At 33.2% G+C, this 14,943-nt stretch overlaps 1 protein-coding gene across 8 annotated transcripts in view; it reads right to left on the bottom strand.

Moving 5' to 3' along the window:
* Positions 1 to 14,943, bottom strand: part of RYR3 (ryanodine receptor 3) — a 193,441-nt gene that overhangs the window by 14,665 nt on the left and 163,833 nt on the right. For all 8 annotated transcript variants that reach the window (XM_039705015.1, XM_039705018.1, XM_039705016.1 and 5 more), the window contains 16 exons: positions 14,601 to 14,652; positions 13,878 to 13,928; positions 13,489 to 13,588; positions 13,208 to 13,287; positions 12,763 to 12,839; positions 11,058 to 11,131; positions 10,793 to 10,810; positions 10,225 to 10,305; positions 9,739 to 9,827; positions 9,233 to 9,361; positions 8,798 to 8,902; positions 7,746 to 7,827; positions 6,079 to 7,400; positions 2,749 to 2,807; positions 1,591 to 1,759; positions 915 to 1,001 (listed from right to left, as the gene is read on the bottom strand). In XM_039705015.1, coding sequence (XP_039560949.1) covers positions 915 to 1,001; positions 1,591 to 1,759; positions 2,749 to 2,807; positions 6,079 to 7,400; positions 7,746 to 7,827; positions 8,798 to 8,902; positions 9,233 to 9,361; positions 9,739 to 9,827; positions 10,225 to 10,305; positions 10,793 to 10,810; positions 11,058 to 11,131; positions 12,763 to 12,839; positions 13,208 to 13,287; positions 13,489 to 13,588; positions 13,878 to 13,928; positions 14,601 to 14,652 — 2,575 coding nt within the window. The remainder of the gene's footprint in view (positions 1 to 914; positions 1,002 to 1,590; positions 1,760 to 2,748; positions 2,808 to 6,078; positions 7,401 to 7,745; positions 7,828 to 8,797; positions 8,903 to 9,232; positions 9,362 to 9,738; positions 9,828 to 10,224; positions 10,306 to 10,792; positions 10,811 to 11,057; positions 11,132 to 12,762; positions 12,840 to 13,207; positions 13,288 to 13,488; positions 13,589 to 13,877; positions 13,929 to 14,600; positions 14,653 to 14,943) is intronic.

Genomic DNA, 14,943 nt, shown 5'->3' with positions numbered 1-14,943 from the left:
GATATCTTTCTCCTGGAATGTGCATGTACGTTCTGCCCAGCTCCCAAGAGCTTTTTACATCTTTACCTGCCCTGCCTCTGAGAATGTAGTTGTGTTATAGGAGATGCATTTTGATGTATTTGAGAACAGGACTCAGTTATTTATAGGCTGAATGTTCAGCCAGCTGCTTTTGTTGTTGCAGTTTTTGGTTTAAGTAACAGAATACGTAATAGAATGTGTAATATTGGAAAACACAAGGTTCATCAGCTTATTACAACTTTCATTCTGTATCTAGGAGGGGAAAATCAAAAGGTCCAAATTTCAGGATATAGATAAATCAGAACTCTTCTCCCAGACTTCAGTGTGGAAAGGGGGAAAAAATGAGGCATTTATGGATGGGAATTCTCTTTATTGAATTCTAGCGGGTTTCATTTTAAGGTTGTGAAGATTCATTAAAGAAATTGGTGGAGGCTGTTGAGGATGTTCTACTTTGTGTCATCTGGTGTTATACATGAGAACCTGAAGCAACTCGGGTGAACCTCTAAGATTAAGTTTAAACTGTGCATGTATAGCCTTCTTCATCAGTGAGCTAGACAAAAAGAGCTCTAGCCTGCTATAAAAAAGAAGTAACGGAGAATAACCAGATTAACTGAAGTCTTTTAATATCTTGAGAAGAAATTAAAGAAAAATATTTCAACAATTTTGACATTTGAATAATTTTAGTAGATTTCAATTTTTCCAGAACAAGATCAACAGTCCAAACAATAACAGACTTATGTGATTAAATGGAAAAGTGCCTAGAAACTCAATTATAAAGGAGAAATTTAAAATCTCTTTTCATTCAGCCTGAATAAAATAAAAACAGAATAATACAAACATTAAATTAGTGTATCTTCTGGTACTAACAAAATATTTAAAGAACAATGGTACCTTACCTTGTAAAACAGAAGAATAAAATTGATGGCAAATGCAACAAATAGAGCAAGAAACCTTAAGTTGTAAAAGTTTCTTGCCAAGTAATGCTGAAAGTAAAAAATAAAAAGTAATTAAACGTAGCCTGTGAGTAATACGAAAAGAAGAAAAACGGATAGCAAGCTTTTAAAAACAGTAAATACATAATTGTTTTCTTCACACACCACTTATAATAAGCAAGAGCATTTCTTGGCAGCCTATTCCCCTTTTTCATGATAAATGGAATTTAAATAATGGCCTTAAAATTATAAGTCAGAAAACACTGAAATAGAAGAAGTGTGGAAAGATATGTTAGAATACTACAAAAAACTACTTGAGAGTTCTCAGAGAACTCAACATTTTGTGGCTTTTAAGAACAAAGAAAAATACAAAGTAGAGTGAAAGATTCTCAAGTTAGATTGTGGAAAATGGGGAGCTCCTAAAAAGGAGCTCAAGAGGATAATGTGTCCTGTTACAAATTACACACAGAAACAATTATATAACTCTAAAAAGTATTATAAAATCACAACAAACTGACGACAGCCAATCATCTGAACACTCTTACCAAACTTTCCTTTTTGATGACTTTTCTCTCTTAATTATCATAAAAGGGTTTTATAAATAAATATTCAGCAATTAAAGAATTTAAGACAAACTTACAAGCATTTTTGTCTGATAAATTTCCAAAGCTTTGAAGAAGTTAGCCATAACAGCCTCTGGTTTCTCAATTTTTTGTCCATGCCTTCTCTTCTTTTTCTTCATTTTCCCCTCTTCTAGCTGCTCAGATTGTACTTCCTTTGCTTTATCTTGTTTCTCACCATCTTCCATGCTAGAAGAAAGGTTAACTAAACAAAAATATCTAGCCAAATGTAGATGCATTCATTTCGAATGAATTTGAGTTCATAAAATTTGGCTTTAAAATTTATTTTTTATACTGTATGTAGCATTAGAGCAATTTAGTTACTAACACAAAAAACCCAAAACCTGGATTTCCATATGTGTGACATAATGTTGAGGCATCAATATGATTGTCAATATAGACCCTTATGGCATGCTTTAAAAAAAATTCACTTTGGCAGACAGGAGAAAGATTGTTGACTCTGAAGTAAATATTTTAAACATGAAGCAAAATGGAAAAAAAAAGACAAAAATATAATTATGTATAGCTTTTGAATCTGTAAGAATCTCTAGGACACCTTTTGTGTGTCTCTACAAAATATTTCAATCTGTTACTACAATGTGACTGCAGGTCCAGGCAGACAGGATGCTCCTTAATAGTAGCATGCTGCTAAAGCAAGATAAGTATTTTAAATATTGTTTAGGCAGTCATATATAGGATGACTGGACAAAGGAATGTATCTGCTGTCAAGATCTGATAAAACAGAAATAAATAAAAATAGTTGGGTTAGTTAAATCTTGTGTTTAAATGGTCCGTTGAAAATTCCATGAAAATTGTAATGGGTAGTAGGGAAACCAGAAAGCATGATAAGCTGCAGAGGTTTATAAGACTGGTGCTCATTTTTAAAGGAAGTTTTGGGGATTTTTATGTGAATTATTAAAAAGACAATAGCCACAGATCTGTATATGCATAATTGTCAAGGACCACAAAAATCAGATTGCCATTGTGTTGCCTAGTGACATGGTCTGCCGTCTTTTAGTATATTTGCAAAATCCTTAGTATATTTTCAAAATACTGATGAGACAAAGTGTACAGAAAGTTATTTGAATACTGAGCATTTATTGTGTTATTTTTGGCCAAATTGTTCAACATTAGGAAGTACCAAGGAGTTAAACAGTAATTTTGTAAAATTAACTTACTCTGCCTTCTCAGCTTCTGCTTTGCTTTGTGTTCCAGCTTCTTTTGCAATTTCAGATATCTGCAAAAAGTATTTTAACTGTCAAAAATTATCTATTCAAATAAAATTCTACTCACTTTAGTTATTGTCTTCTAAGAAACAAACAATAATATTTTTATAGAACACTTTTAAAGTGTTTGATTTTTAAAGATAGGGAGATCAGGCTATATTTTAACAATGAAAAAGGCAGAATTTTTTCTGTATAGTGTTATCAATACTCTAACTAGTCCAGTTGACTGAACAACTTAATTATACACAGTGATCAGGCAAATTATGTGACCAGCTGAGGATGATCCAGATCATACAGCCAGATCATATCCTGATACTAAAGTCACCCACAAAGACTCAGTGGAATTACTGATTGAAACAAGAAACAATATATTAATGTTATCATCAAACATCTGAAAAATATCTATGTAACTATCAGATATTACAAAACTCAATTACTTGGCCATGATCAAGTAGTGCAACTGAAAACAGACAAATACTTGAAGAACTTCTACTTAAACAATGTATTCTTCAAGCTGTTTATCTTACCTGGGCTGATGGTTCATTAAACCTTTATTGGCACACCACACAACCCTCTTTAGTGTTGTGTTTACAGATTTCCCTTGGGATAAGGAAGAACCAATACACAGTTTTACAGATGGCTAACTGCAGCAAAGAAGCTGCAGGGGGTCTGGATGTTAAACACCTTTAGGTTTGGTGTTACAAGATCAAGGTAAACTCATTTCAAATGCAGTTGAAGTATCTAAGCTTCAATGGAAGTCCAAGAGATGTGGGCCTTGACTCAGAAAAAAATCGAAAGGGCTGAAATTTGTCTCCATTCGCTTTTTCAAAAACCTGTCCTAACTCTTAATCCTCTTCTGTATTCTCTTGAAGTGCTTAGAGAGAGTTGTCTCTTGGTCCTACATTTCCAGTTAACACATATATGCACTGATCTAAAGTTTCTGCCACTACTCATCTGGATGCCTATCTCTCACAAGTAACTGGGAAAAGGATATAGGAAAGAATTTATTAAGTTGATCTTCCCTTGTGTATCTCACATATTATCTGTGGAACCTAGTAAACAATGCAGGTATAACTCTTTCTTAAATAATCTCCCCTGAGATCTCAAGCTGGTGGAGGGTAATTGAGAGATCATATGATCATGCCTGGTTCTTCTGATGGGTAGGGGTGGTAGGAGAATGAATAAATCCCTATACTTCTCATGCATATATGCTCTCTCAATTTTCTCTTTTCCAGGCTGAAGAACCTTAATTTACTTAATTCCATATAAGAGGTTTGTTCAATATGGAGTTTTAACAGCTCATGGATCTTTACTGAATCTTTTCCAGTTTTATCACACTCTTTTTGAACTGAGAGAACCTGGTCTTCAAGACACAGATTAATTAAGATTCATGGAGCATAATAATGTGGGGGCTTCCTCTCTTCCTTTCTCAACAATTCAGAATTTCAGTTTGCTTGACTGACATTATCATTGAACTGATAATGTTGTACAACTCAATTCTATTCCCAAGATTTCATACTTGAACAGTAACAATGAGATCAAAATGAAGCATTTTACAGATAAAATTATAATTTTCCTCGTGTATTCATCACTTTCCTGATTTTTATCTGTTATTTTAAGGTAACTTCACAGTTAGCTTTTTATTTTATTCCTACCTATAATTAGATTTATCAGCAAACTGTTATGTCACTACTACTTTTCTAATTTGTGAACCCACATAACTCTCAGATTCCTGTAGAGCCTTACAGTAAAAGTGAACTCCTGAAAGGCTTCATCATATATGATTCCGTAGGTTATTTTGCAGTTTCTTTGGCTATGTGGTAAATGTCACTGACCTTACCAGTACACTTTTGTAGTATATAGACCTGATTTTCTATTTCTATCCATTTGTGTGAGTTATATCATTGCAGATGCCTAAGAACAACATAGTGATTTCCTGAAGGGAAGTTTTGATTCTTACACTGCTGTTTCTGCTTTGAGCTCCACTTATTCTTTATATCCACTCCTCTAACTAGATTATGTGAGCATTTATATACACAGTGTGAAATGAATAGCAATTCCTGTAATACAGAATTAGTGCAAACATTGCTTTGGTAAGTTGCACTAGATAACATACCAAAGATAAAGCTGGATAAATTGCATAACTGACTTCACATTGAATGACTCAAACTATCTGCAAAAATTACAGAGCATTTTCATCAGTAATATCAAACACATCTGTAAGAAATGTATAAATCAAAATTAAGCAAAGCATATTCTAAAGTGTTTATTCAGATCTGAATGAAAATACATACTTCAACTATTGAAGAAAGTTCTAATGTGTTTACTTATACCTGCCAAGATTCTTGTGTTAAAATACTTATTTTTTAAATACCAGCCACCTTATATTTATGCTAATGAGACAGGATTTTAATAGACTGTAACTTTTAAGTCCACACATAAAAATGGCTTAATAAACAGACAAGAAAAACAAATGCAAAAAATGTAGTTCCATTTAGGCAAGAACCAGAATCTGGAGAAAAATGTACTAATGAAGAGAAAATAATGCCCTAAGAAGTTGCACAGTTTAGATTTATCTTGAAGATATCTGGAAAGTATATCATAAAGAGGTGGGTTAATGATGAGAGAAAAGATGTTTTTGAATAACAAGTAGGAACAGACTTGAGATGTAAAGTGAAATATACTGTCTTCCAAATATGATAAATAAATTGGTTTTGACATTTAGTTCTATCCATTTTAACACAGAAAAATATTCTCTTTAGTCAGGCTGAGTTGACCAAACTATATGCCTTATAAAGCAGAATAAAATTAAATAATTACATGATAAACATTAAGCTAACAATAAATTCAGGCAAATATATTTCAAATAATAAGGAAAAAAGGATACTATGTTGCAAGTAAAGCATATAGGCATTATTATGGAGATAATAAGTTGTAAAAGTAATTGAAGTACACTATGAAAAAATGGAGTATCCAGAATAAACAAGACCATAAATCATTTAAAGCAAAAGCCGTGACTAGAAATTTACTAGTAGTTTATGTCTTGAATAAAGTCCAAATGAACAGTAACAACAGTAACAATTTACTGCACTGAAATCTAAATACTGAAACACTTAAATTTCCTGTTGGTTTTTAAAAATGTAGAGATTATAAAGTAAGTTCTAACTGATAATATATATTAATCAGTTAAATATAAAATAAATCTCTTATTAACATTCAGTAGTTTATTACTGTAATTATAATTATCAATATTATCTTAAATACAAAATCTCTTTAATTTACCTGTAATCTTTTTTTCTTATGAACCGTGTTTTCCAAAGGTGTTTGGATCTCAGTACCAAGGATTTCTGCAATATCTCCAAGTCCAGCATCATGACCATGTTTTGATCCTTCTTTCTTTGTAGGAATGCCAAAAATGTCTGCGATTATGTCATTTTCTCCCTTTTCACTCTTCACGAACTCCCCAAGTTCAGCTCTTATGCCATGCTCAGCACCTTCAGCTTTTTCTGCTTCCATAACATCATCATGGATTCCAAACTGTGTTGGATCAGGCATATCCCCTAATATTTTTGTAACTTTTATGTTTTTGGCTCCTTCAACCAGGCCACCCCCAAATACAGTGCTCCAAAGAATCTGGAATATCCCCCACACTATAGAAAAGAACATTTGGAATGTCCCTACAAATAGGATCCAGAAAAAGGAGAAAAACACTTTCACCATCTCTTTTATTGTCATCTTTTTTACTTTCCTGTATTGTTTCCTAAGGTTCTTCACAGTGACCATTTTCAAAAAGTTGGCAACATTCTTCTTCACTGCAACACAGGCCACTGCAAAAGCTGAAGCAGGTTCCAGGGACTTTTCTTCTTCCTCATCATCTCCAATATCCACTACATAAGCAGGCTCTGCCTCTTCCTCCTCCTCAGGCCTCTCAGATGAATCTGTTTCAGAGATCTGGGATGCTAACTGCATTTCAAAAATTGTGTCTTCACAGAAATTCACAAAGAGTTCCATTTTTTCTTGCTCTCCACCTTCATTTACAACATCGAATATGAACTGTCTTTTAGATTCCTTCACCTGTGGCTTCTCCCACTGCATTCTACTGGATTCACTGATTTCAAAGTAAACTCTTTCTATTTTTTTGGCCCCACCCATTATTTCAATACGGCCAAGGTATGGTTCAAAGTAATTCAGAACACTTTCTGCAGGCTCAAGTAAGCTCTGAAGGCGTGGATCATTAGGCATGTGCTCTGAAAGATTTGTTAGCAATACTACTACATTAAATCCGATGTCTTTGGCTGGTTCATGGAATCTTTCCACAAAGTCAATGTAATTAAACATGTCATTTTCATCAGCTTCTGTACAGGACAGCAGGAATTCAATCTCTGACTGTATGTATTGCTTTTGAGCCTCCATTGATTTCTGAAATTCCTTCTTGGAAATGATTCCTTTACCATCTGGATCATACTCTTTGAAAGCATCTGAATTAGTCAGATCTTTTAACTTCAGGAACATGTCAAAGAACTTCAAAATCATTTCTACATTGCTAGATGATTCTACAAGCGTGTCCACCATTTGTTTTCCAATAGTTCCGTTTACAACGTTACCTGAGTAGTGTATTATAATAGAAAGTTATTTGACAGCTACATTTTAAATAATGACATTTCATATTTGTGCTGAAAACAGAACAAAAATGTTCTTAAATATTAGTATTTTTTCTTCAAATGTGCTTTTCTCGAGCAGCCCTCTATTTCATGACTATGTGTATTCCAGAATAATTCTTAAATAAATGTGAAGAATGTCTTTTTCCCCAAAGATTAAATAAAGACAATTAAAAAGCAGTTTTGAAAGATGAACATAATAATAGTTCTTTACACTAGGAAGTGAGAATAGTGCTTTACACTAGGAACGGGAGATAATCATATTTGACCATAAAGAAAAACAGGTACAACCTTCAAGCAGTGACAAGAGCATCACTACCATATCCTTTAGTAGATCTAGCAGTTCCTTAAGCAATTCAATCTGAGCAGAATCCTAATAAAAAAAGACCAAAAAAGAACTGTAAGATTGTTTTTAATTTGTATTTATATGGAAAACTAAATAAATTTAGAGTGAAATGGTATTAAAGATGATCAACTAAATTTCATTTGCATTATTCAGCAACATTTCATTGTAATTTTATTATGATTGCTATCAGAAGTCTAATAGAACACGTAACTTACTGCAGCAGAGGTATTAACACCATAAATTTAAGCTTTAATAAAGCATTAAGGAATGCCAAAGTAGAGGTAAGGGACAGCAGAAACAAACAAATAAAAAAATTGGTTGCTACACAGATCTGGAAGTATCTGTCTCAGAAGAAATCCCTCCTTTTTTGCTTCACTGGCAATATTTAATGGCATAATGCATTGCCACTCAAAGAGAACTAGAACTGTTTTAATTACTGTTCTGTAATTAAACTAGTTTAATTACAGAACATGCTAAGTCTAATGTAGATTTGTGTTTGACATTAAGGCCCTAAATACTATTCTCAAAATTCTCTTATACTTCTATAGGGTGGGAAGAAATTTTGTAAATCAGAGGACAGCAGAGACACTGAATAAGAAAGGAAATTACTCTGCACTGTTGCATTCAGTGCAGAGCTTGAGTGCATGGATACATTAAGCAGAAGTCACAGAATTCTGATGTGGAGTGGGACTGTGCTCTGTACAGTGAAATGAATGCTGCCTGTGGCCCCATGCTCAGTGTCTTTGATTAATTAACTGGTAAGTTGACCAAATATCACACTCCCTCCCTGTTTGGGTCTTTCTCAGTTTTTCTCTTGGCCCACTTATGTTCAGTGCTTTTAATGTTGTTTCTGCTCTGACAGATCCTCAAGTTTTGGCAAGAGGAAGGAAGAGACCAAACTGCCATATTCATCGTCAAAAATGTATAATTGAGCTGTAAATGTCAAGTTTGGTTTTAGTGAAGGCGAGTGCACAGTGACAATTAATGTTGAAAATACCTGTGAAAGTTTCATTTGCATATTGGCAAACACATGAAGAAAGCCAACAACTGCATCCCACAGCCTACTGTGAGCCAGACTCTGTTGATTACCTATGCAAGGGCCCTAAAAAAAATTAAGAAAAACACACTTTTTATTTATGTCAAATAAACCAAAACAAATAAAAAAGAAGTTTCAGGCAAGCATGAAGCTACTTGAGAAGGTTTTCCAAGACCTCTTGGTATCTAGTGCATAAATACTGAATTGTATCCTGTTAAATATATAGCTGTCTGCATGTTTTAGTTTTCACTTTACACTGGTTCAGTGATTCCATGTGACTTTATCAAAATTTTTAAATGTAAGTGCAGAGCATTTATAAGTTGATGAAAGAACATGATCATGCTGTGTGAGCATGGAACTTCTCTGTTAGTACCTTGAGAAACACATTCTGTTTACCTGGATATATTCTGTAAGAGAATTGAATATTTGTTTGGTGACAGCCAAAGCTTTAGAAAAGTTACGTTGTCCTGATTCATCAATGACATCCTTTCCTGAATAGTACCAATAGAAGTCACTGATGGATTCCTAAGGAAAAAAACAATGTCACATTTTTTGGTTTTGAATACTCTATGCAGTGTTTACTGCCTGCATTTATATCACCAAAACTTGAATCAGTAATTCAGATGAAATTTAGCATATCTGTGTCCATCTATTTCTCATTACAATAATATTTTTCACTCTTTTCAGAAGTGAACAATGAAATCCATTATCAAACATCTGATTCCACACAGAATTCTGAAATGTCATCTGTTTTCAAAGGAAAAAAGATATGGAAAAAAACCGCCTCTTCATTTTAGGTATCCCTTTAGAGAGAATTTTTATGTTTGATTCCAATAAATTGTGAATCTAAACTGAAGGAAAGCCAACATGTTATGCTCCATTTTCATCTGTTTTTTCCTCACCTGAAGACGCAAGAGATAGTCAACAGTACTAATGATAATATTCACTGTTGTGGTGTTGCCCATCTGAGTACGTAAGTAATTTTGAAAATCTGAAATAAGAAGTGATTTGTGCTTGGTTAGTATACAAAGGAAAAAAAATACAACATTATTTTTCTATTTTCATGGGGAATGCCATCTTTTTAAATATATTGTTGGATACAGATGCTTATGTCACAGAAATTCAACTTTAGATCCAATGTATATCTATCTATCCAACTGAAGAATTGTTATCCAGGTGACTCGGAACAGGCTTTACTAGCAATATGCTAAACACCGAAACTAAATTAAGATTTAAAAAATCAAATTGAACTCTGCAATTCAAATTGCTGTCATGCCAGTTTCCCCTCAGGAAACTTAATGCATTAGAGGAAAATATTGGTTCTATTGCACTCTGTTTAGGAACAGACTCACCACACATTTTCTACAAAATTAATTCTGTTCTCTTACCATTGTTATGCCCTTCACAGAGAAGTTGCAAAAATCTAAATAGATCTCGAGTAAATTCATCATGCTGCAAGACTTTTTCACCTTTAAAATATATAAATACAATGATTATGTGACAATTGTTATGATTGATTATACAGAACACATAATCTTACAGTAACCTTTTAAACTGGAATTTTAATAAAAGAACCAGTATTTAAAAGCGTTAAAGCAATTTAAAAGAAACAGACTGATAATAATGAAAAGAAAAACTGAGACAGAAAAAGCAGAGCCAAAGTATTTAGCACTCCAATGCATCCATGGTTAAAAAAACAACACTAATTAGAAAAAAAAAGGCAACAGGATATATATCTAATAAGTAAATTGTTAGTCATAACTAAAATCATGCCTTAAATATGAGTGATACTTCTTTAATAAGCATCAAACTCTTTATTCAAGCTAAACACACAACCTGCTGCAGACCATAAAGCTAAACCTAAAGAAATCTGAGAAGATGCAATGAGAGATTTCTCTCTGTATTTGCAACACACTTTTGCAACAATAGTATCAAAAACTGTAAACCCAAACATACCACGCTCACGAACGATGACTGTGGATCAAAGAAAAATAACAAGAATACAAGATAAGAATATTGGAAGTTACAATATTTTTCTTAAAAATTATTGCTAAAGATATTGTAAAAAAAAAAAAAAGCATATTCAGAACCCAGAGCCTAGAATTACTTATAGTAAGTTTAACAACAGAAACCTCAAGCCACAGTAAACAACAGTTCAAGTTAAAGAAGGAAGCACAAATAATGTTTGAAGCACTACTGGTATCAATTTCATTCTACTTACGAGTTCCTTCTTCAGTGACCATTCCCAGGCCTTCCGCTTTATTCTGTCTCTCAAACGCATTCAAGTCAAGAACACTTATATTTAAAGAAAATAAAAACAACAGCACAAACAGGAAAAAGGATTATAGTAACCAATGGAAAATCATTCTCATCTACAAAATTTCTAGAGGCCTTCAACAACTACTCTTGACCCACTACGACATGCATGCCTCATATTTTATTTAATACTTTTATTTAATACAAATGAGCTTTGGATGAAACTAAGGTCCAGTGTCCAATTCTGACAAGAAATGGGTCTCAGGTCATATCTCACCACTTACCTAACTTCCCTCCTGATAATGACATTCACAGTTTCATGCACAAATGAGGAGTGGAAAAGGAGCCTGAAATATTACTCTTTATGTTGATTTAAACCTACCACCAAAGCAGACTACTGCTGTTGCTTCTCTCTCACACTCTTTTCCACTAAGTTGTCACTATTACTTTTATTATATTGTTTCTGTATATATTATTCATGGTTATATTATTCAGAAGATGTATGGAATTTCTGATTCTATATGCACAAGAAAGAAATGTAATCAGAGGTTCCATCTCTTCCAAGGACCAAAGACACTGATATTTGAATTTTATTTTGTTAACTTGGCATACATAGCTCAGCACATGGAATAGCAAATCATGATTCTTACCACCAGCTGGAATACTTTCATTCAAACCCTCCAATAAAATTCTACATTACCTAATTTTAGTTCAGTTAAATAGAAATGCAGTCACATATGCAATCTAGTGACATCAATAAAACCAAAATCATTTCTTAAAACATCATTTTAATTTTCTTATCATGTTCAAGTAATCTTATCAATACCTCTTTTAATGAAGTCCTGAATAATACATATACACAATTGGTAATAATATCACAGCAGGGCCTGTTTGAGCAAATTCCTGCTAAAGTGTTCTACATAAATGAAAAAATGACAAGGCAGAGATTATTTAATTAGGCTGCAACTATTCAACAATAATTTCTGCAATGCAGGTGACAATTCCTTCCACATTTTAATCTCTATTCATACAGCTCCTCCACTTCTAATTCCCAGTCTACTCCTTCAGAACCCTTCTCGTTCTTTAAAAGGGTGAAAAAAGGAGGTTGTCTACTGTAAGAGTAATCAAAAATACCAGAAATTTTCTATCTTCTGCATGGGAGTCTTTTACCAAAACTAATTTGAACTGTTTTATCAAGGGAATGGACTATTAGAGTCTCACTGATCACATGTCAACTTTAACAGATCTGATGCATATGCAGAGGATTCAGAAGAGGCAGAAATTATGCAACTCGCAAGAAATGTGCCAAATCTGAAGCTTAGTAAAGCTCCCCTGGCCTGTCTCTCCTTTAGTGTGACTCTTCTCCATCCTTGGAACTTACCAGACAAAAACCTTGAGGGATCTAGGATCAGTAAAGGAGGCATTATATTTTACTTTTCTGTCTCTTCATAATAAGTCTTCAAAAGCATGTGCAGTCTTTTGCTTTATTTTCTCCTTTGGAAGAATAGTCTAAAGGATTAACAGGCTATTCCTCTGATTCACAAAACTTTCCCATAAGAGTTCTACAACCTGTGACTGTAATTTAAATCTAATACATCCTCCTGCACTGAGCAATAAGCCAGTGAATATGAATAAAACAGATCCTGTAATAATGCAATTTATGGTTTTACCTGCAGGACTGCATCAAGCCAGAAAGGCTTTGAAAAAATCCAGCATCCTTTTTCTCCTTCAGGTAGTCTAGCATTTTCTAAATGTTGTATATTTTTGAAGGGAAAAAATACAACATTAAAAATATATACAATAAAAAATAACTAGCAATTAATTATTAATTAATATTTATAAACTAAAATAAAATAGTAAAGGTAAAAGGTAATAAACCCCTATAATTAATTATATTGAAATTAGATTAATTTAAAAGTTCCTGAATTAGTGCCTTGTAGTGCAAATCACTGGCAAAAAATAATATAATTGTTCTTGCACCAAAATTACACTGATATTTCTTCACTGTTTGGCTTAAAATTGAGTACATTAACTTTAACAACAGGACACTAAAATTCTCAAAATTGCTCGCCTCATTTATGCAAGCAAGACTCACAGTAGTTGGAAATGCATTACCTGTTGAACTATGGTGTTTCCACCATTTAGAATAGCAATACCAAGTTTCAGTGTTTCAACAACCATGGGTCCTGTCTGACCTGTCAAAACAAGGATACACTCCTTAAAACTTGCAGTTATGAGCTCTTCAATCAGAAATGCAGTCTGGAACTTAGTGCAGTTGTTACTGACATTTATTTTGCCTCATTCAGTGTTGTATAGAAGCTTTTTATGATATTTACATGATAGCTACAATGACATAACACACCTGTGTATACTTCAAAGATAACACAGAGCATTACCTTTGCTTGCACTAATCATTTGAAGGACCATCTCAGCAGCTCCTCGATCATGCAAGCGAGCTTGCTGATAGAGAGTTCTCTGCTTTTCCATTTCTTTCTCCTGGGTTTGGGAACAAAATGAGAACAGACTACAGATTGGAATGGATCCAGAAAAAATAGGAAGATGAGAAATCTGAAGTTGTTGAAGACCATCTGCCTCTAAAATCCATGGGTTGTTTGACTCCAAAGCTTCAAAACACCCCATCTTTCTTTAATATGAATAACCTAGCAAACCAGCTTGCTGTGTTCAACACACAATGTGCTGTGCTATTTTTGCATGTATTCCAATGGACATATTTAAAGTACTTCTACAATAGATTATGAGAAAGAAATGTTATTTAAACTCTCACCTCAAATGTCTTTTCTTTTTCTTCATCTCCCTCTTCTTCTTCCTGACAGCTCTTTTGATGTTAAAAACAGAAATCACAAGATCTTGCTTATTAACAAACATAATGCCTACTTTTGCTATAGTATTTCTACAAAAATTGACAAATATTTTTCTCAAGCAATTACTAAAGATGTTAAGAAGATTTTAAAAACCTTTAATTGTACATAATTGTGCTTATCTGCACTAAGAAGCTGATAGTCCCTAATGTGGAGTATTTCAGGGTATTCATCCAACTACGTACACACCCTGTAACTGCAGGGTGCATAATCTTGTGTCATATCTCTATAGCCATGATATTTCTCTTCACAGTCAAGCTCTCATCACAAATCAGCTGTAATCAATATGTTGCAAAATCTGACTTTGACAGATTCAAGTATTAACCCAAAAATAATTACCTAAATAATAAACATAACTTATGGGTTTAAACTGCTTTAAAAGGAGTTAATCATATGCAAAAAGTGTCAAGTGAAAGGACTGCACCGACTGAAATTTTATAGTATTGTTTTAACATAGGAAATTTCTCATTATACATATATGTAAAACTCTGAACAGCATTTGCTTCATTAAAAATACAGAAGATACTATCAAGCAGTCCATGTAAGAAAGAAAACTTTTAAGAAGCATCTAAAATTAATGGGAAGTACCTAAATGCAGTGAGGAATGGAGCTTGAAATTATGTACTTACTTTTGCCATCATGGCAGAATAGGCAATATATAGAGGATCGTGTCCTAGATTGCTGTGAAGAATAAAAAGATTTTAAATTATTTTATGATATAGTAATATAAAGATTTCGTATGACTACCTTTTTTATTAAAGGGTATTTTATTAAAGTAGTCTACTTGAAAAGCTATTAAACTTGAAAATTGTGTCATGAAGGACTTCTCTTATCTAAATCCAAATCTCTCAGTTTTTACTCAAACAATTTAGAGGTATATTTGTGCATTCAACTTAGTCATTTTGGGTCATCATTGGCTGTTGAAGGTGCAGAAAAGTGATATGGAAATATAAATTAGAATAATTATAACTG

The sequence above is a fragment of the Passer montanus genome, unplaced genomic scaffold (assembly GCF_014805655.1).
Source record: "Passer montanus isolate IOZ18808 unplaced genomic scaffold, ASM1480565v1 scaffold18, whole genome shotgun sequence".
Classification (NCBI taxonomy): domain Eukaryota; kingdom Metazoa; phylum Chordata; class Aves; order Passeriformes; family Passeridae; genus Passer; species Passer montanus.
Note: the sequence above shows the minus strand (reverse complement) of the source record. Positions and strands in the feature narration are given on the sequence as shown.